The following is a 20,260-nucleotide window of genomic DNA, read 5'->3' as shown; positions in this document are numbered from 1 at the left end:
TTTGACCAACCAGCTCTACCGGGATATAAACAGGAACCGTATGTACCTTCTTTCCAACATCCAACTATATTTGTACACTTTCGATCTCAAAACCAAGTTTTCCAAACCAGAAGTCCTAAAACCTGGAGTTTCCAGATCTGGTTTGAAATTAGCATCATGAGAAGTTCTCCAGTTTGTACACACTGTCTTAGGTCACACGGTAGGAAGAGGTCATCTCCAGGCCGGTCCTCAGCTGGACCTCCCATGCAGGAGAACGTCTGCATCGCCCGTTCAGGGTCCTTTGAAGGTAAACGTCAGTCGCGCCCACGGGAACCCTGGTTCTCCACGTGCACCAGACGTCCGTCACAAGTTCAGCAGGCTGGTTTTCTCGGGGTACGCCTCCTGTTTGCCCTTCACCGGCATGTGGTACCGAATCTCCTTCCAAAACCTGGAGGAAGGACACTGTGGCGTCACCGGTTGATGGCCGCTCTTCTCGACATCCGCCCGCCTCAGACACGTTCTCCACCTCGGCGACGCTCCCTGGTTCTTCCACCAGCGGACGGCGCCCTGCTTCCTCCTCAGGTGAAGCACCGACTCGGGAAAGAACTCCAGCTGCCCCGGCTCAATTCTCTCCATCTCCACCAGGATCACCTGGAAAACAAGGTCCAAGAGTAAAAACCGGCCCTGACGGTCCTGCTGTGGATCTGCTCCACTGAGAAGAACCCAAAAAGACCTATCTAAGCTATGACCACTGGAGCTTGTTGTTCCTCTAAACAGGCGGGAAGGTGCTTGTGCTCTTCCCTACGAGGAACAGAAGACGTTCCTTTTATTTGTCCTTCTAGAACAGCAACACGGGTGGAGCTTTGGAGGAACTGTCGTCTAGTCGGGCGGACCAGGATCCAAACCCGTACCAGTCTTTCCCAAATATCTCCAGTTTATTAGGAAGGGGGGAAGAGCACAGCTTCCTGTTAGCAGGAGAACCTACAATTGGTCCACATACCAGGCACCAGATACCAGAGTGCTAGTTGTTGCCAAAGTAAACATCCTGTAGTACCACTGAGAAGTACTCCACTGAGAAGTACATGTAGTATCTTAACCACCAGTTGTCACCTTGAGCGACCCCTCCATCAATGTCCTGTGCATGGCCGACACACACTCCAGATCCTGCCCGCTGTCCGGACACATTTCGCCGCTGGGTTTGTCCTCGCCGTTGTCAGTGGAGTCCCAGACGTTGTTGTTGTTATTGTTGTTGTTCTGATGGTCCAGGCTGCTCTTGTGGCATCTCTTGTTGAAGGTGGACGCGGTGTAAAGCAGCAGCAGCCGTCGGCTGTTCTGGATGTTCTCCTCCACGGAGTCCACCACGGCTGCAGGGACCAGATGCAGGTGAGTTAGGCGGAGAGGTGGAAGCGCAAACAGTCCAAAGTGTTAACATACAGATGTATAAAGTCTGAAGTCCTTCTGGTAGAGGGCCTCCACAATTGAGCCTTTCCTTGTGCCGTTTCAAAGGTCTCTATAATGTTCTGACATTGCAAGGTACCTCGTATGGTGTGGCTTCCAAGAGCCCGGATAGCAAACACTAGATAGCGTTCACTCGTACACACACACAAACACACGGCGATGCGACCATACCGTCGGGAGAAACTGCGGATTCAGGGTCTTACCTGAGGGCACTTCAGCATACAAACAGAGGGAGCCGGGAATTGAACCGGCAACCTCCAATAGATGGGACGCCTCATCGACCGAGATACAGCCTCCAATTCTAAAGCTTTCTATTGGTCCATATACCAGAGACCAGAGTGCTAGTTGTTGCCATAGTAAACATCCTGTTGTAGTATTGCTGAAGTACTCAACTGAGAAGTGCATGTACATGTACTACTTTAACCACGACTTGTCCTGTGCACAGGGTTCGGGAGGAGCCTGAGCCAATCCTAGCTGATGTGGCGTGAGAGGCAGCGTTTCACCTGGACAGATCAGCTGTCAAGGGCTACATATGGAAACCTCCAACCATTCACACCTACGGACAATTCAGAGTCCTCGATTGACCTTCTGACTGTTTTTGGACTATGGAAGGAAACTGGAGAACCTGGAGAGAACAGGCATGGAGAACCCGGAAAGAATACAGCATTGGAAGCAGGTGAGTGTCCAAACCCCTGCACCTCGGCATGTTGGCTGCGAGCTGCCAAGTGGTTCGACAAGAGGCTCGGTCAACCGACCGAGTTACGATCAAATCAAAGGACTTGAGACTCTGGTCAGATCAGAAGGTGTAAGAAGATTCTCTGAATCCCAAACTCCATTGAAACCTCTTGCCTCCTGGCGTGAGGCTGCATGACAGCAGAACATTGGTATCACCTCCACCTCACCTTCCAAAACCTCTTGTTTCCAACTCGCGCTGGAGACTATGGTGCAATACCTGTCCTGGCCTGTAGTGGAGGGGGGCTTACCATGTCCGGGGAGAGTGTCCCGGTCCTTGATGAAGAGCCGGTAGCCGCAGGCCTTTTCTAGCACTTGGGGCAACGTATGGAAGACGAAGGTCTCCATCTCCTGGCTGTGTCCCCATGCAGTGTACTGAGGATAGGCTATGTAGGCGTCGTAGAGCTTCCCATCCAGATCTGAGAGAAGAGGCGAGAAGACAAGTCACTTGGTCTGCTTGTTCTCAGGTGCCGAGGTCAGTTGTCAGTCACCCAATTGGTCGGCTTTAAGCTGCTTCCTCGCATGACTGTCCAAATATTTCTCTTCTCCTGAGAAAGACTCAGGTGGTCTCACAACGACATCAGCTGCTGCCCTGAAGCCCATCGCCACGGTGGGCTTTAAGGCTACGCCTTAGAATCTCATGCTGTTGTTGTCAAACAGAGCAGGATTTTCTGAGGTTCCACACGGTGAGCCAAGACGCCAGCCGATCCCTCAGCAAGGTCACGACGTCACTTTCCAATCGTCCATCTCTGACCAGATGTTCTCGGCCCGCGATTTCATAACAGGACGAACTTCGAATGTAAAGACCTAAATATCTAATGGTTCAGCTGCACAATCAGCAGATGACATTTTTCCTGAAACCCTTCCTGTGGTTTCTGTGTTTCCCCTCGAGGCGCTCGTCAGGTCACATCTCACCAGGTAGCACTCTTGTGTTCCTGACGTTCTTGCGCGTGATACCACCTGTCTCATCGCGCCATTAGCGGCTTTCGCTGTGCGCGGCGGCGGCGGAACCTTACCTTTGTTGGTGTAGAGGGCAGGAAAGGACTCCCTGAACCAAAGCGCAATGTCGATCTTGAACAGGTAGTAGACGGAGACGCAGGCGATGAAAAGAACCGTCAGCACGGCGAAGGCAGATCCAATGGGAACAGTGAGGCAGGGGTCTGAGAAGAACATGCAGTTAGAGCCAGAAGTGTTGGACAGAACTCAACCATCTGGAGACCGGTAGCATGCATGAACGTCCGGACACTTTGCTCGCATGTTAGCCAACAAAGCTAACATTTACCTCCTTGCTGCAGAGAGAAGTAACTCAAAGGGTGGCCCTTTCCGCTGTAGACCCTACAGGTGTAGTTCACGTTCAGGTCTTCTATCCAGACTTCGGAAAAAACCAGCAACTTCTCGAACCACGTGCCCTCGTCGGGAACGTCCTCGGTCCAGCATCTGTTCGAGACACAGACATCAGCTAGCGTCAAGAAATGCTAGCCCTTTACTTCTGTAGCGACGGCTTTGCAGATCCTGTGAAGGTTCGGACGTTCATTCTGTTGGCGGGGAAATTAGCCCAGCTGGCGTCACAACCTCGGGTGGTTGAGTGCTGGCGAGAACTCGTTCGTCATCGTCTTAACTTATCCTAAGTCGTCTTCAGTTAGCCACAAGGTATGGGTCCCGCCAGCTCGCTGAAGAGCAGGGAGTTAATGTGTGCTTACCGTGTTTCCGAGGTGTGGACACGTTCCAGCGGTTTTTCACGGATAAAGTCTTCGTCGTTCAGCCACTCGATGTCCACGAAGGGTATCCCCTCGCCCGGCACGAACACCAGGCAGCTCTCTTTGTGGACGGCACCTGGGGAGGCACGGACAACTATAAAGAACGACAAAGTGATGAAGAAACTTGTGTCTGAACGACCCGGTTGATGGGAGCTGGAAGACAGCAGCTGAGCCAGGAGAACCTTCTGCTGCCTCCTAGTATTTGGACTCCGAATGCGAAGTAGATTCACGTATACTTCTATCTGTTCAGGTAAATTCTGGTGCCCTTTTGAGTTAGCAGCCCCTGTAATGGTCTTCTGTTTGGTTGCTGAATTAGAAATAGAGGTACAGATGAAGGTCTGGAGGGTCCAGCAAACAAAGAAAAGAACCTTTCCTGGCTGTGTGTTTTATGGGAGTGTCACGGGTCAGAGCTCACCTATTTGGACCTTCTTGGGGTCATTGATCGGTTTGTGGATCTGCGGAAACCGGTAGTAGTCGTCTGTAACAAAAATAATGAATTGAATCAACACTGATAGCGGCAGAGCTGCCGTGCAAGGTGCTCACCAGGCCACCGGGGGTGTCTTCCTGAGGACACTTAGGCATAAAGGCAAGAGATGTCGGGGAACGAACCAAGGGACGCCCCAAAGAACAGACACCCTAAAAGCTACAGGTATTTACCACCCATCTGACTGCTGGCTTTGGTGACCTTAGAAGAAGAAACAGCACTGACCGTTGACCCAGGCATTGAGCGTCTCCGACACGGACCCTTGGACACCGTCCAGTGTGAAGTTGAGGGTGCAGGTGTAGTTGCCGTCGTCAGCACCATCCACACTGTTGATCATCAGCCTCCCCATGCTCTTGTAGGTGACGCGGCCCGGCCTGTTCTCAATGAGCTCACAGCCCTGGAGAAATTTGGGGTTAGAACATCTCGATCAGGATCAGGACAATTTCAGCGGACTACATAGACCTCAGCGAGCTGCGGGTGTCCCTTTCCGATCGGAGTTACGAACAGTATCTGCGAGGCGAGCGCAGCACGGGGGCATGAAGACGAAGGAACCCCAGGCTCTCCTGGGTCTGAGCCTCTGGGAACAGATTACCCAGGGGAATGTCCAACGGACCTGGACTTTCATTTGTCCAATTATACCATCAGGGCCTGGAGTGGAACCTCAGGGCCGGAGACATACGCCTTTGTGACAGCCCAAGTGGAACCCAGTGATCGCTGACACTGGGGAACTTGAGCAACATCAGAGTGTAGGTTGCAAAAGCAAACATCCTGCTGGTTCGCTGATCTGTCGTTTTTCTTATTTTTCTCGCCCCACAATGTGGCTGCGTTGCGACACGTCAGGGGCCCCTCCGTCACTGGGGCTTTGTTGACCTCATTATGAGGTTTTACAGGTGGCGGTTTTCTGCTTCAGACTCCAACCGGGGAACGAGAAGAATCCCTCGTCTTGCAGAAACCCCACCCGTGCTCGTGAATTCATTTGGTCCCGTGACCTTTGCTTTTCTAATGCCGCGCTCCTGAATGTGCTTTTGAATGCACTGTTCCCTTGCTAACAAGGCGGTCGCCCCGGCGCCTCACCTTGTACCAGCGGATGGAGTAGGCCACGTTGTAGCCGTCCAGTTCGAACATGTAAGTTCTCAGCGGGCAGGACAGTTTGTCTGTCACGCCGCCGGTCAGTGACTGGTGACTCAGCCGTGGCCTCCCACACTTGGCCGGATGATCCACCACCAGCTCAGTGGCCTGGTAGAAGCACTGGGAGGGCGTTCTGTGGGGAGGAAGAGAGCGGAATGATTGACAAGGCGAGCCGTGGTGGCGAGAAACACCCAAACTTGTACCGTTCAGAAGGGTTTACATCAAAATTCCCCAATGACCACTCGTGTTCATTCACCATGTGGTTCTTCCATGTGGTTGGCCGCTAGGTGGCAGCACAAGCCAAATGAAGACTCCGATGTCTGTCTGAGAGTGCGAGGACAGCTGAACAGTCACGTGACCACATTTCTGTCTGGCTGCCGAACGAGGCACCTAAGGAAGGGTCGGCTCCAAATCCCCAAATCCTTTCGGTCACTTTGACCGTCTAAATTTGTGTCCAGCCAATGATGCTATGATTACCGCACCACTTTGTTGAATGCTAAAGAAACAGAAACCGGATCTGCATCCTTGCTGTTCTGGAAGACCTCGCTGTTCCCCAGGTTCCCGTCGTACCTCAGCACGCATACGTATTCCCCGATGTTCTCCCACGTCACGTTGAGGAGCCACAGGGTTGTCCCCACAACCAGGACCTGCCCGGTGCGGTTGCTCAGCTCCTGGCCTGTCGCCGGGTGGTGCCAGACGATGTGATAGGGGTCGTGGGTGATGTTGAAGAGCGATGCCGTCGCCAGGGTGCAGTTCAGCATGGCCACCTCCCCCGGCACCGAGAAGACCCGCTCGAAGGTGACCTTGAAGTTGGTGCAGTTCTCTGGAACAGACCAGGACCGTGTGAGCCTTCAAGAGGCCAGAGAAGACATGTATGCTCATTGCACCCCCTTCTTGGGACCTAACCACCCCTTAGGCATCCCCCAAGCTAATGCGTCTCGAGTTGAAGCTCAGGCTCTGTCGCCCCCCGCTGGCCGTGGGGGGAATCGCATCTGCGGTCACAGCTGATCTGATCTGATCTGATTGGCTGTCGGTCTGTAACCAAAACCCTGATGAATAAGCTGATCTCCTCTGGAGGTTCACTGTGACGAGTCCAGAAGAAAGAGGAGGAGGAGGAGGCTTCTCTAAGTGGGTTCTCCTTGTTCTCCCGCTTGGGTTCTCCTCACGTTCTACCGGACAGGGACTCAACTGTCACCACTGAAGGCCACGCCCCTCGGTGACTTCCCACCAATCACAGTCTGGGACCTCTGAGATGACTGACCCCCCCCCCTTTGGCCTTGTTTCCCTTGGGTACGACTACCGGACACAGGTAGAAGCAGCTGGAGCTCACCTGGTGCCGAGCAGCCGCAGGTCCCCAGCAGGCCGGCCAGCAGGAGGAACCCTGGTGTCCAGAGCAGGTCCATGGCTGAGGAGCAGGAGCAGGAGAAGGTTAGGAGATGGTCAGCAGGAGAAAACTGCAAGATACAGCAGAATTGCTTCCCCTTTTTCAGTTCTCAGTAGCATCCAGATCTTGCTGCGGGGCGTCTCACATCTCCGGCTGGACCAGAACCACTTCCTGTTTCTGATTCATGTCTCATTGGAGGAAACCCGTGAGAATCTGGGTCACATGACCTCGCCCCTCCTTGCAGGACCATTCCATGTTAAAACCAGCAGCGCTCTTTCCAAGAAGTGACTGGAGTCATCAGGGCGGACCTGTGTGTGTGTGTGTGTGTGTGTGTGTGTGTGTGTGTGTGTGTGTGTGTGTGTGTGTGTGTGTGTGTGTGTGTGTGTGTGTGTGTGTGTGTGTGAGAAAACAGATGTCCTCCATGTGATGTTGTTATTGCAGGGGTTGTCATAGTTTCCACCCCGGGCCGATGAACCTTTATCAGCCCTCAATCGAAAGTCAGGCTTAAGTGATATAAAAATAATAATATAAAAATAACAGTGATTTTAATGACATAAAATAAGTGAAATATTGCAATATTAAAAATACAATGAAAAATATAATAATAACAATATAACAGATCGTCTTCTTTCGGCCTTTCCCTTCAGGTGTCTCCACAGTGAGTCCACCTGCTCCATCTAACCCTATTCTCTGGATCCTCCTCTCTCACACCAACTACCTTCATATCTTCTCTCACTACGTCCATAAATCTTCTCTTTGGTCTTCCTCCAGACCTCTTGCCTGGCAGCTCCAATTCCAGCATCCGTCTACCAATATATTCTCCATCCCTCCTCTGTCCATGACCCAACCATCTCAGTCTGGCTTCTCTGACCTTCTCTCCAAAACATCTAACATGTGCTGTTCCTCTGATAGACTCATTCCTGATCCTCTCCATCCTGGTCACTCCCAAAGAGAACCTCAACATCTTCATCTCTGCAACCTCTAGTTCTGCCTGCTGTCTTTTGGTCATTGGAACAGTTTCTAGTCCAAACATCATCGCTGGTCTCGCCACTGTCTTGTACACCTTTCCTTTTATTCTGGCTGATGTTCTTCTATCTCTTGGTACCCCTGACACTTTTCTCCACCCATTCCAACCTGCTTGGACCGTCTCTTCACCTCTTTTCCACACTCTCCATTGCTCTGGACTGTTGACCCCAAGTACCTGAAAGCCTCCAGCTTCTTGATCTCCACTCCCTGTAGCCTCACCGCTCCACCCGAGTTCCTCTCATTCACTCACATATATTCTGTCTTGCTGCGACTAACTTTCATTCCTCTCCTTTCCAGAGCATACCTCCACCTCTCTAGATGTTCCTCTACCTGTTCTCTGCTCTCACTACAGATCACAATGTCATCTGCAAACATCATGGTCCATGGGGATTCCTGTCTAACCTCATCTGTCAGCCTGTCCATCACCATTGTGAACAAGAAGGGGCTCAGAGCTGATCCCTAATGGAGTCCCACCTCCACCTTGAACTTCTCTGTTACCCCTACAGCACACCGTACCAGTGTCTCACAGCGAGCATACATGTCCTGCACCAGTCTAACGTACTTCTCTGCCACTCCAGACTTCCTCAGACAATACCAGAGCTCCTCTCTTGGCACCCTGTCGGATGCTTTTTTCTTCTCTATTAGCATTCAAGCAACATCTGCATCTGTAGTACTATTTATAATAATATAATAGATAATATATAAAACGATATCTCACATAAATATTAATTGTGTTCATTGTAAAACAACAACAGTTGCAGTTTGAGCTGAGATGAGTTAACTGAGTCAGGATAAGTTCAGGTTAGTTAAGGTCAGTTAAGTTTCTTTGAGATGCACTAAGGTGACTTCAGATGAGTTAAGACGAGTTTCGGTAAGTTAAGATGAGTTAATGCAATATGAGTCCCGATGAGTTAAGATAAGTTAAGACGTGTTACTGTAAGATAAACAGATGGGATTAGTTAAGATGGGTTTAGAAAAGTCAGACAAGTTGAGGTCACTTATCATAAGACCAGAGGATGAGTTAAGATACATTCTATGTGTGTGTGTGTGTGTGTGTGTGTGTGTGTGTGTGTGTGTGTGTGTGTGTGTGTGTGTGTGTGTGTGTGTGTGTGTGTGTGTGTGTGATGCCGTGTCAGACCGCAGAGATGGAAGACAACAATCTGTCAACCACATCTCACCCTCAGGAATTGACTGTGACGATAAAATCTGACGCCTTACTTCGAAATGCCTCCATTCTGCAGCACCTTGGTGTGTGTGTGTGTGTGTGTGTGTGTGTGTGTGTGTGTGTGTGTGTGTGTGTGTGTGTGTGTGTGTGTGTGTGTGTGTGTGTGTGTGTGTGTGTGTGTGTGTGTGTGTGTGTGTGTGTGTGTGTGTGTGTGTGTGTGTGTGTGTGTGTGTGTGTGTGTTAAGGCTTCACCAAACAGTAGGAAACAGGAAGGCTGAATTTAGAGAAACCAACGATATGTGGCACGTGAATCACACACACACACTCACACACACACACACACACACACTCATACACACACACACACACTCATACACACACACACACTCATACACACACACACGATATGAAAAAGGTCTTGTATGTCTTTCAGTTGCATTTATCTTCACTTAAGTCTTCACAGCTTGTCTTAACTTATCTTGACTTATAAAAGCTCAACTTTTATTAACTCACATGAACTTAATTTATCTTAACTTATCTTACATTAATTTATCCTCAGTCATCCTTAGCCCATCTTAACCTTTCTTAACTAATCTCTACTCAACTTATCTTACCTCACCTTAATAGAACTTATTTTCATTCATTATTACTTAACTCCTCAACTTATTTTCACTTATCTTAACTCAATTCATCCTTTTTTTACTCAACTAATTTAATGTAGCTTAACTCACCTTAGTGTAGCTTAATTTATTATTATTATTATTTTTAATTTATTATTACTTTATCACTACTTTTACTACTATTATTATGTAACTCCTCGACTTATTTTTTACTTATCTTAACTAAACTCATCCTTTTTTTAATCAACTAATTTAATTTAACTTAGCTCACCTTATTGTAGCTTAATGTATTATTCTTATTACTGTATTATTACTTTTACTACTATTATTACTATTATTATTACTTAACTCCTTAACTTAACTCAACCTATCTAAGCTCACCTGTACTTATCTTAAGTCATCCTTAATTTACCTTAACTCACCTGAACTTAACTTATCTTCACTTAACCCGTCTGATCTGCACTTACCTGAGCTCATCTTAAGTTATCTAAACTTTAGGTTCTACATGTTCCTTCTAGATGTTCCTTCTAGATGTTCCTTCTAGATGTTGTAAAAGTGTCTCCTCCATGTTCTCATGTTCTCTGTGAATGTTTTGGAACCGGTGATCTTGACGTTCCTGGCCCTGGTCCTGCCCTACCCGGGTCATGTGACCCGGCCTCCAAAGAAGCGTGACTGGAGTCTCTGTTTCCATGGGAACGCCGCTGCCGCCGCCGCCGCGGCCATTTTCACAACAAAAACCCGTCTCGCGGCATTTTTTCCCCGTGGCGAGTCGAATCCTGCAGCGCCGCCGGAACGGAACGGCGTGTCTCCGTTAGCACGATGCTAACGGTTAGCCCGCCATTTAAAACGGCGCTGCTAACAGCCTCCTCTTGAGCTGCAGACTACAGGTGTTAGCTTTGCTAACTCTACTTCCTGTTTGGACGGGAGCAGCCAGACGTCCGATTGGACGGGGCTCACGGGGGCGAATGTGTTTCCCGTCAGGAAACCGAAGGAGTGCCATCTCCGCTCTTTTTATATCCACGGCGGCGCCTCTTCGTCCAGCGCTCGTCCTCAGGAAGGCCTTCTCCTCGCTGCTTCCTAGCGCCCCCGGTGGCCAGAAGGGGAACTACGCCGAAAACCAAAAACAGGGATGCTAACTCGCTAAAGGCCACGAGGCTCAGCTAATGTCACCCGTCTGAGCGGCGAGGGTTCAACGCCATCCATGACGGGTCAGCCGGTTTGTTGACAGTGACGGGGGGAGGAGGCGGGGCTTGTTCTCAGAGCATGTTTGCAGAGGCGACACAAGGGCTAGCGTAGAACATCCAGAGGACACGGGGGCAGTTAGCAAATTTAGACAACTGAACAAACTGTTCAAGGTTCGCCCTTGTAGCTGTCGCCGTGGCGATGCAACTCCCCCCCCCCCTCGTCAATGAAGCCATGCGAACGGCGTCCGTCTGGTCTGCGGGGGAAAGGGTTGCATCAGCCACAGGGTGCAAGGCGAAGGACAAATCACATAAACAACCCCTGTGGGGAGGTTGGGGGGGGGCAAATGCGTGGGGGTAGTATGCATGAAGGGGGGTTTTAATGGACTTCCGCCCCCAACCATCTGCTGCTGCTGACCCGTCAAACACCAGCGGTTTGGAGAGGGAAAAAAATGTCGGCGATGGAAAATTCCATTTGGGTGCTTTTATTTTGAAGGGCGAACCGGGGGAACCGCGGTTCTACGAGGGTTCTACGAGGGTTCTACGAGGGTTCTACGAGGGTTCTACGAGGGTTCTACGAGGGTTCTACGCCGCTCAGTGACTCATGGGTGGTGTCGGGCGGCTGGAAGGCAGTTATCTGCAGGAGAGGTTCTGCGAGTCGGAGAAGGAACGTCGGTTCTTCAGGCCCGTGGAACCAGTTTGACTTCACAGCTGTTCACCAGTAATTACATGGAATTAGAACCCAAACGGGACGGGACAGTCCGGAAAACGTTCCCTCTCAATGTTCTAAGTGTTCCTAAAGTTCTCCTCAGGAAAACTTCCACCCCTGATGGAGAAGAGCCTTACCATCTCAGTCAAATGCTAAGCTACTAATGCTAAGCCAATCACAGCACGGATCTCTTTGCTTGGAGGCCAAATGAGGAACTTCTGGCAGAGGAACCCCCCCATCTCCATCTGTGGGGGGGGTGACTCACACCACAAAACAATGGGACCCGGTTAACGGGGTGATATTATGGGATGTGTCACACCGGAGACGGCTGTTTCCTGTCAGAGCGGCGTCTGGTTCCACATGGACCTTCTACAACAAGGTCCTATGGACCAAAACAACCAGTCTGTCAACAGACGTCCTTGTCTGCACGCAAGGGGCGGAGCCAATCACTGCTGCCGCTGGGGAGAGGGGGCGGGGCTTAACATGGACCAGTCAACTGTCAATCATGCAGCCGTTCACCTTCTTATTCACAACTATGGACAGTTTGAAGACTTCAAGAAACCTGATGTATCCAGGCAGGAGAACATGGAGAACATGAGGAGAACCCAGGGTGGACAACAGAGAGCAAACCGAAGCCAAACAGGACGACGAGAAGAGAACAGGCTGAGAACTTTCCCCCAGGAACCTTCAGAGAACCTGAAGGCAGGGGCAGGAAGATGGAGCCCTCATGTAGCCTATCTCAGCAACTTCCACTCTAGCAGTGAAAACAAACACCACGTGTCTGTTCCTGTCAGGAACCCGGTCTCCTCCGCTCTGGAGAACACAATACTGCTGCCGGACAGTATTAACACTACAGTAAACATACTCTTGTTATTACATGGTAATAACACAGTAATAGTGTTATTACCATGTAATAACATGGTAATAACCCCTCAAACCCGCGAGAAGTTCCCCCCGCAGGACCTACCTGCTGCCCCCACCAGCGACTCCAAGAATGTGGCGGGAATCGGCACGAGGCTTCCCGCGGTGGCCGCCTCGCACGCGCCGCTCTCACTCTTTTCTTTTTACTTCACGATGCGCTCATGCGCCGTAGACGCCGGCTGGACTCCAACCCCCGCCGCTGCCGCCGCCTCCCAGTTTACCCAGATTACCAAGCACGCGTTGGAGACATGATTCACCAGCGGGGGAAGGAGGAGGGGCTACATCCTCCTGGCGGGCGAGTTTCTTTTTTTTTTTGTAAACAGGAAATGAACACGTTCCATCCGCGAACTCCATTCGCTCGTCTATGAAAACTAATTTCTGGTTAAAATGAATGGGAAAGTGAGGCATCCGCTTTTAAAAGAGTCAAAATGACATGTAATGGGAGTATCTTTTCATGCTACAATGTGTTGCTAAATGCTAACAGCTACTTTTTGTGTCTTTTCCGACGCGTCATCCGTCCAGTAAACGTCTCCTGCCTTCTCGCAGACGGCGTTCTCCATCACCACATCTCATCCACAACAACTTCTCCATCTCTTCATGGTTTTCCATGAAGTAGCAAGTTAGCCTGCTAGCTAGCTAGCTAGCGGTGCTGCGTCCCACTGTCTTTTCTTCACGGACAGCGTTGGTGGCAAAGGTTCATGTTCTCGTAAGTCCATGTTGGTTCTCCATGTTCTCCAGTGGGTTCAGAAGACTCCATCCCTTCCATGAGTGTGAAGTGGAGGGTTTATTTTTTGTGAAATATGGGAATATATTTTTAGCATGTATGTGCTTTGTGTTCAATTTCTGCACGTCTAGTGATATACAGTATTTTTAATGATTTTTTTATTTGTATCAGAAGCATAGAAGTATATTTTGTCACATATATTCAATAAATTAGTCGCATATTTTACTGTATCTTACATCGAAATATATGTTTCATTCTCAGATGTTACTATATATTTTGATATTAATTTTTATTATTTTTATACATTATGTATAAATATATATCTAATATTAAAATCAGTAATATTAATAATAATAGTAATATTAAAATAAAATAATATAAAAATTATATATGTATAATTTTATTATATAATACATATACATTGATCATATTTTCACATTGTTTAACATCATGATATATTTTTACATCTACTTATTTATACAGTTGATTGACGAATTAATCAATTTAACGTCAAAATACAAAATAATTTAAATAGATTCCCTGACGGTGAGTCATTCATGTATATTTTGTATTTTTTAACCTATAAATGAAATAATGAGTCAATTTTTCATCATATATATGCTATATATTTTATTTGATATATATGAATAATTAAATGTATTTGTTTAATAATATTAATATACAATATGGATTCATTACAATTTGTAATTTTGTGATTTCATTACAATCATTTACATTTTCTATTCATACGTTTATTTCTAGTAATAATACATGTTGTAATAATTTGTTGAAGAGTACATTATCCATTTCTTATATATATATTTATTTTATATCTTTACAATGCACAAGGACATTTTTGATATTTTATTCTATATTAAATAATGCAAAGATCTAAATATGTTTCCAACTCTTTACTTATATTTTTATCAAATTAAATACGATTATTTATATATTTTATTTCAAATGAAAATATTGCCATATACTAAATATAATAAATTCTATCGTCATCATTATATATAGTTTCAGTATTTTAAATTGTCTTCTGGAATATTGTGTTGAACACATAAGTAATATTTATATTAATCTATAAACTATGAGACCTATTTTATATATATATATATATATATATATATATATATATATGTTTAAATGTAGTTGCTAATATATGATATTCATCCCTAAGAAACATTTGCGCTGTTTTTTATTTCTTTCTCTATGATTTTATTTTTTTCTTTGAATGTATTTTAATGTATAAAATATCCTGGGTTTCTTTTTTAAATATTTGAACTGATGTGATTTTTAATTAATTGATGCTCTAATGTAAAATATTCCGTTTTCTACGGGACGATGACGGGAAAAGCTAGAGAGTTGGTTGACGTTTAGAAAAAGAAGGTGGACATGCTGGTGTCCAGGAGAGCAGGTGCAAAGGTAGCGGGGCAGAAGGTAAGGGGCAGGTTTCAACTTGTACTCTTGTACCCTGGGGAAAGAGAGGAGGAGGTATCTTGAAGAAGGAGCTTGTTAGGAATGTTTTGGAGGTGCAAAGAGCATCTCATAGACCAATGAGTCTGAAGCTCATTCAGACTCATTGATGTGATGCTCAATGTGAGGTTGAGGACAAGGAGAACTTCTGGAGTGAGTCAGATGAGGTGATGCAGAACATCCCCAGAGGTGAGACGGTGTTAATTGGTGCAGACCTCAGTGGACATGTTGGTGCAGGCAATAGAGGGGATGAAGTGATAGGCAGGTTTGGTATGCAGGATAGGAACGCACTCTTTGCAGAAAAAGCAGGAACATAGGGTAACTTACAAGAGCGGAGGTAGGAGCACGCAGGTAGACTACATCTTGTATAGACGAGGTAACCTGAAAGAGATCAGTGACTGCAAAGTAGTTGTAGGTGAGAGTGTAGCCAGACAGCATAGGATGCTGGTTTGTAGGATGACTCTGGTGACAAGGAAGATGAAGAGGACAAAGGCAGAGCAGAGGACAAAGTGGTGGAAACTGAAAAGGGGGGAGTGTTGCATGGTTTTCAGGGAGGAGTTGAGAAAGGGTCTGGGTGGTCAGGGTGAGCTTCCAGATGATTGGACAACTACAGCTAGTGTTATCAGGGAGACAAGTAGAAGAGTACTTGGTGTGTCATCTGGAAGGAAAGTAGATAAGGAGACTTGGTGGTGGAATGAGGAAGTGCAGGAGTGTATACAGAGAAAGCGGTTAGCGAAGAAGAAGTGGGATACTGAGAGGACTGAAGAGAACAGACAGGAGTTCAGGGAGGTGCGGCGAATGGTAAAGATAGAGGTAGCAAAGGCAAAACAAAGGGCTTATGATGACTTGTATGCTCGGTTGGATAGTAAGGTGGGTGAGAATGATCTATACAGGTTGGCAAAACAGAGAGATAAAGATGGAAAGGATGAACAACAGGTCCGGGTGATTAAGGACAGAGAGGGAAATGTGTTGACGGATGCTAGAAGAGTGTTGGGAAGATGGAAAGAGTACTTTGAAGAGCTAATGAATGTGGAGGGGAGGGGAATGAAAGAGAGAGAGGGGTAGAAGAGATGACTATTGTAGACCACAAAGTAGCAGAGATTCATCAGTATGAAGTGGCCTGACCTCAACCCTAATGAATCATATTTTTCTTTTTTAGTAAACCAATCGTCAATCGTCGAGTTCTTCTTCTCCTTTTGGCTTTTCCCTTCAGGGTTTCCACAGCCAATCCACCTTCTCCATCTAACCCTATTCTCTGGATCCTCCTCTCTCACACCAACTACCTTCATATCCTCTCTCACTACGTCCATCGATCATCTCTTTGCTCTTCTTCTAGACCTCCTGCCTGGCAGCTCCAATTCCAGACTCTTGCCCCCCTCTTCTCTCTGCTTCCGAACACGCCTTCCTCCTCTCCTTCTTTGACCCACAGTCGCCTAGTTTCCGTCATTGGTTCCCTTCAGGTCATTGGTACCAATGGGGGCCTCGACCGATCCGGTATGATCAGGTTACTATGATTGATTCGTATGTTTGGTTTTGGCAAAAGTTTTATGCCCTTCCTGACGCAACCCTCTGCATTTATCTGGGCTTGGGACCGGCTCAGGGAGACACTGGCCCATGGCCCCCCGAAGCTGGCTCGTGGTTCAGGAACTAATGGAAAGTTCACATTCACCAGAGCCCTAACCCGACACCCTTACCCTAAATCCAACAGTAACCCGAAGTCCTGCTCCAGCCCTAACCCTAACCCTCATGCTCCACCTCACTCTCCAACCAAAAGTCATACAACCTTAGGAGCGATGCCGTTGGAAAGCTGACCCATGACAATGTGGGGGTAGGTCCAACGTCTACTGGGCTATCTCTTATGGTTCTTTAGATAAAGAATTCTGAGCATCAGCACTTTGCTGACGTTGATTACAACACTCTTACCAAACTTAGCCCCGATGATGCATTGAAGAGGGTGAAGAGTGGAAAGGCAGTTGGTCCTGGTGCTATACCTGCAGAGGTATGGTATGCCTGTTTTTAGGAATAAGGGACGGGTGTGCAGAACTGGTTTAACTAGAGACGGATGAAGTTGAGGTATGTTGGACTGGTGCAGGACATGTATGCTAGCTGCAAGACAATGCTGAGGTGTGGAGGTGGGACTCCATCAGGGATCAGCTCTTATGCCCTTCTTGTTTGCAGTGGTAATGTGTGTGTGTGTGTGTGTGTGTGTGTGTGTGTTTGTATATACCCATGTATATGTATATATATATATATACACACACACACACATATATATATATATATAGTTCTCTGAACATTTTAAATAATCAAAATGATGAAATCTACTAAATTATATACATAGTTTTGTATTAATTTGAAATAATGTATATAGAAATAAGAACATATTGAATCTATTTATGCCTATTCTTATATAATGTTCTTCCAAATATATATAAACAGTATCTATGCACACCAATGAGACATACATGAATATACGAAATATATTCATTAATTAAATCATAAAATATAATTTAAAAACAGAAAAAATACATTCATAAATTCATTAATACATAAATACGTTAATAAATGATCGTATATTATGTTCTATATGTTGCTCATTTGTGTGCATATATATGTTATATATTTGTAAGAACACTATTTTGGGAAATAAATTGATCTAGAAACACTGAATGATATATTCATATTTCTAAATATAGAATATATAAAATGAATATAAAAATCTATATATCATTTTGCTGTTTATTTAATTTTTATGATGATTTAAAATGTTTATATAAATATGTTTACATGTGTCAGTCTAACTTGAAGAAAAATTCAATAACAAATACTAAAAACAAATTTTAAATGACATTTTAGGATTTAATGTTCATGATTATTTATTTACAAATACACCCTTGTGTATATAATTATCATGAAATAGAAAAATCACAAATATAAATCTGTCATCTTGACATGTTTGGATTTTTTATTTGATTTGATATATACAAAAATATTTTTATAATCAGTATTATATTGTATTTTTTATGTTCTAATATTTGATTAATATATATATAAATCAAATGAAATATAAAATATGTGTACATAACAAAACAATAACAAGGAATATATATTATTTTTAATATGTATATAACTATGTATATAACTATATATAACTAATCAAACAGCATAACAAATATATGTGATTTGTGATAAATATAAATATATAGAACCTAATATAAAAATAAGACTATTAAGACGACAACTTATCTTTTCCTAAAATTATAAGTTTACATATATATATATTTAAAATATAATTGATCTTCTGTATGAAGGGATTTCCATAATCAGAGGATGATCATTATCAATAATCAATATTATTAATAATAATATTAATAACATATATGTATATAAACATTTATATCATTAAATTCAATTAACTCTATAAAAACATACGTGATTTTTTTTTTTTTTTTTTTCAGAAACAACAGCTTCAACCGTGCGTGTGCTCGTGCGCGTCTAATGGGGTTCACGCACATCCCCCCCACTGTGACCAGGACGAGGAGCGTGGAATGACGCCGATCTGAATCCACGTCACGGAAGACCCTCCGTGGGGGTGACACACACACACACACACACACACACGGACACGGACACGGACACGCGTACGCGCTCACCTGTAGTCCTATTCCCGCATCCCCGGTTTTTCAAAATAAAATCCGAGTGGCGCGTGGACGCGTCCACGGCACGGGAGACGACCTGGAGCGTCCGCGGCTCCTCGGCGGACTCCTACTTCCGGTCCGGTGTTGCAACTTCCTGCGGGCGGACGCGAGCGTGTGTGCGTGGGGTGCGGGGGTGGAAGGGAAGGCGGGGGTCTGTCGAAACACGCCGTTTCCCAACGCGCGTTGGGCAACTTCCGGGAGAGGGGCGGGACCGACGTGATTGACAGGTGCGAGGAGCCAATCAGTGCTCTTTGATTTTTTTTTTTTTAATATGGGTGCAGAATTGAAAAAAATAATGTCAATTTTTATTATAAATATATTATATACATATATATATATATATATACATATATACACATACGCTTTTTTTTGTAAAAAAATTTTCTGAGTGCATTGAAGTGATTTTTTTATTTCTCCTTTAATTGAATCACTTTTTCAAACATGAAATAAATGGTCCCATTTTGATTTATTGTTTGTATTTTATTTTTCCAAAATAGTTTCAGTGTAAAATAAAATTTAGCATATGTGCTAAAATATTTTTAATTTCTTTTTGATGAATGTTATATTTTGAAACGGTATATATAAAAATATATGTTATATTTTGAAATTGTATATATATATATATATATATATATAGTTAAAAATATATATATACAAAAAATGTATATATAATTTCAAAAAATGTATTTATATTTCGTATGTATATATATAATATATATATGCTACTTTTTATTGATGGTATTTTTCTGAGTGCATAAATGTAAGGTTTTTTTAATTTCATTTTATGTTTCTTTTATTAAATCACTTTTTCATACATAAAATAAATGGTCACATTTTGATTTATTTTTACAAAATGGTTTTAGAATATAATATAATTTAGTATATTAGTACGAAATATTTTAACTTTCTTTTTCATGAATGTTATATTTTGAAATTATATATATATATATATATATATATATATATATATATAATTTCAAAATTTAACATATATATATATATATAATTTCAAAATATAACATTCTTGACAAAAAAATACTTAAGTATAAATTAAGTTTAATTCGGTCAATTTATCAAATCATTTTATTGTTATTTTTTCGTCGGTAAAAAATATAGTTGCTTTGTGATAGTTCCATTTTCATCTAATTTATTACTCCAGATATATGTACATAAAGTACACATGTATGTGCACTATGTACATGTGTTTATTGAATTTATGTTAATCTTTCACCTGTGAGAATTGATTTTATAAGTTCAGTCATGGACAAAGGTTTTGAGAACGACGCTACCATAGAAACATCTGGCAAAGACCTGAAAACCCTGGAGGAACAGACTTTGTGAAAGTGTCTTTCTCAAAACCTTTGGCCATGACCATATGTATGTTTATTTTTTATTTATGTATGTATAAATATATATATATATATATATATATACACTGCTCAAAAAAGGGAACACTTAAAAAACACATCCTAGATCTAAATGAATGAAATATTCTTATGAAATACTTTGCTCTTTACACAGTTGAATGTACTGACAACAAAATCACACAAAAATGATCAATGGAAATCAATTGTATCAACCCATGGAGGTCTGGATTAGGAATCACACTCCAAATGAAAGTGTAAAAACAAACTCCAGGCTGATCCAACTTTGATGTAATGTCCTTAAAACAAGTCCAAATGAATGTGTGTTGCTTCCTGAGTGGACACTATGATTTCACACAAGTGTGACTGACTTGGAGTTACATTGTGTTGTTCAAGTGTTCCCTTTATTTTTTTCAGCAGTATATATATATATGTGGTTTTGTATGTATGT

General features: G+C 44.4%; 1 protein-coding gene across 3 annotated transcripts; it reads right to left on the bottom strand.

The window, feature by feature from the left end:
* Window positions 1-43: 43 nt before the first annotated feature.
* LOC147233101 (interleukin-1 receptor-like 2) lies at window positions 44-18,565 on the bottom strand. 3 transcript variants are annotated; one of them, XM_086147629.1, is made up of 13 exons: window positions 18,401-18,565; window positions 16,671-16,738; window positions 6,869-6,943; window positions 6,109-6,361; window positions 5,485-5,671; window positions 4,636-4,807; window positions 4,342-4,404; window positions 3,870-4,002; window positions 3,452-3,606; window positions 3,186-3,329; window positions 2,421-2,588; window positions 1,090-1,343; window positions 44-630 (listed from the first exon to the last, which is right to left on the bottom strand). In XM_086147629.1, the coding sequence occupies exons 3-13, from the start codon at window positions 6,939-6,941 to the stop codon at window positions 343-345; spliced, it is 1,890 nt and encodes a 629-aa protein (XP_086003755.1). In that variant the 5' UTR covers window positions 6,942-6,943; window positions 16,671-16,738; window positions 18,401-18,565; the 3' UTR covers window positions 44-342. The 3 variants fall into 3 exon arrangements, with proteins under 3 accessions (XP_086003755.1, XP_086003753.1, XP_086003754.1); XM_086147627.1 differs by lacking the exon at window positions 16,671-16,738 and having other exon boundaries at window positions 18,401-18,564; XM_086147628.1 differs by lacking the exons at window positions 16,671-16,738; window positions 18,401-18,565 and adding an exon at window positions 12,591-12,855.
* Between the last annotated feature and the right edge of the window lie 1,695 nt (window positions 18,566-20,260).

The sequence above is a fragment of the Fistularia commersonii genome, chromosome 6, assembly GCF_037954325.1.
Source record: "Fistularia commersonii isolate RoL2024-O1a breed Wild chromosome 6, RoL_Fcom_v1.0, whole genome shotgun sequence".
Lineage (NCBI taxonomy): Eukaryota > Metazoa > Chordata > Actinopteri > Syngnathiformes > Fistulariidae > Fistularia > Fistularia commersonii.
The sequence above is the reverse complement of the archived record's forward strand: the minus strand, read 5'-3'. Positions and strand labels throughout refer to the sequence as shown.

Excerpts from the sequence above, each read along its gene's own strand:
- LOC147233101 (XM_086147629.1), bottom strand. The coding sequence starts at position 6,941 with ATGGACCTGCTCTGGACACCAGGGTTCCTCCTGCTGGCCGGCCTGCTG. Across the intron at positions 2,589-3,185 it reads TGCCCTCTACACCAACAAAG|ATCTGGATGGGAAGCTCTAC; the intron begins GTAAGGTTCCGC and ends CTCTTCTCTCAG. Across the intron at positions 1,344-2,420 it reads GGACACTCTCCCCGGACATG|CCGTGGTGGACTCCGTGGAG; the intron begins GTAAGCCCCCCT and ends TGGTCCCTGCAG.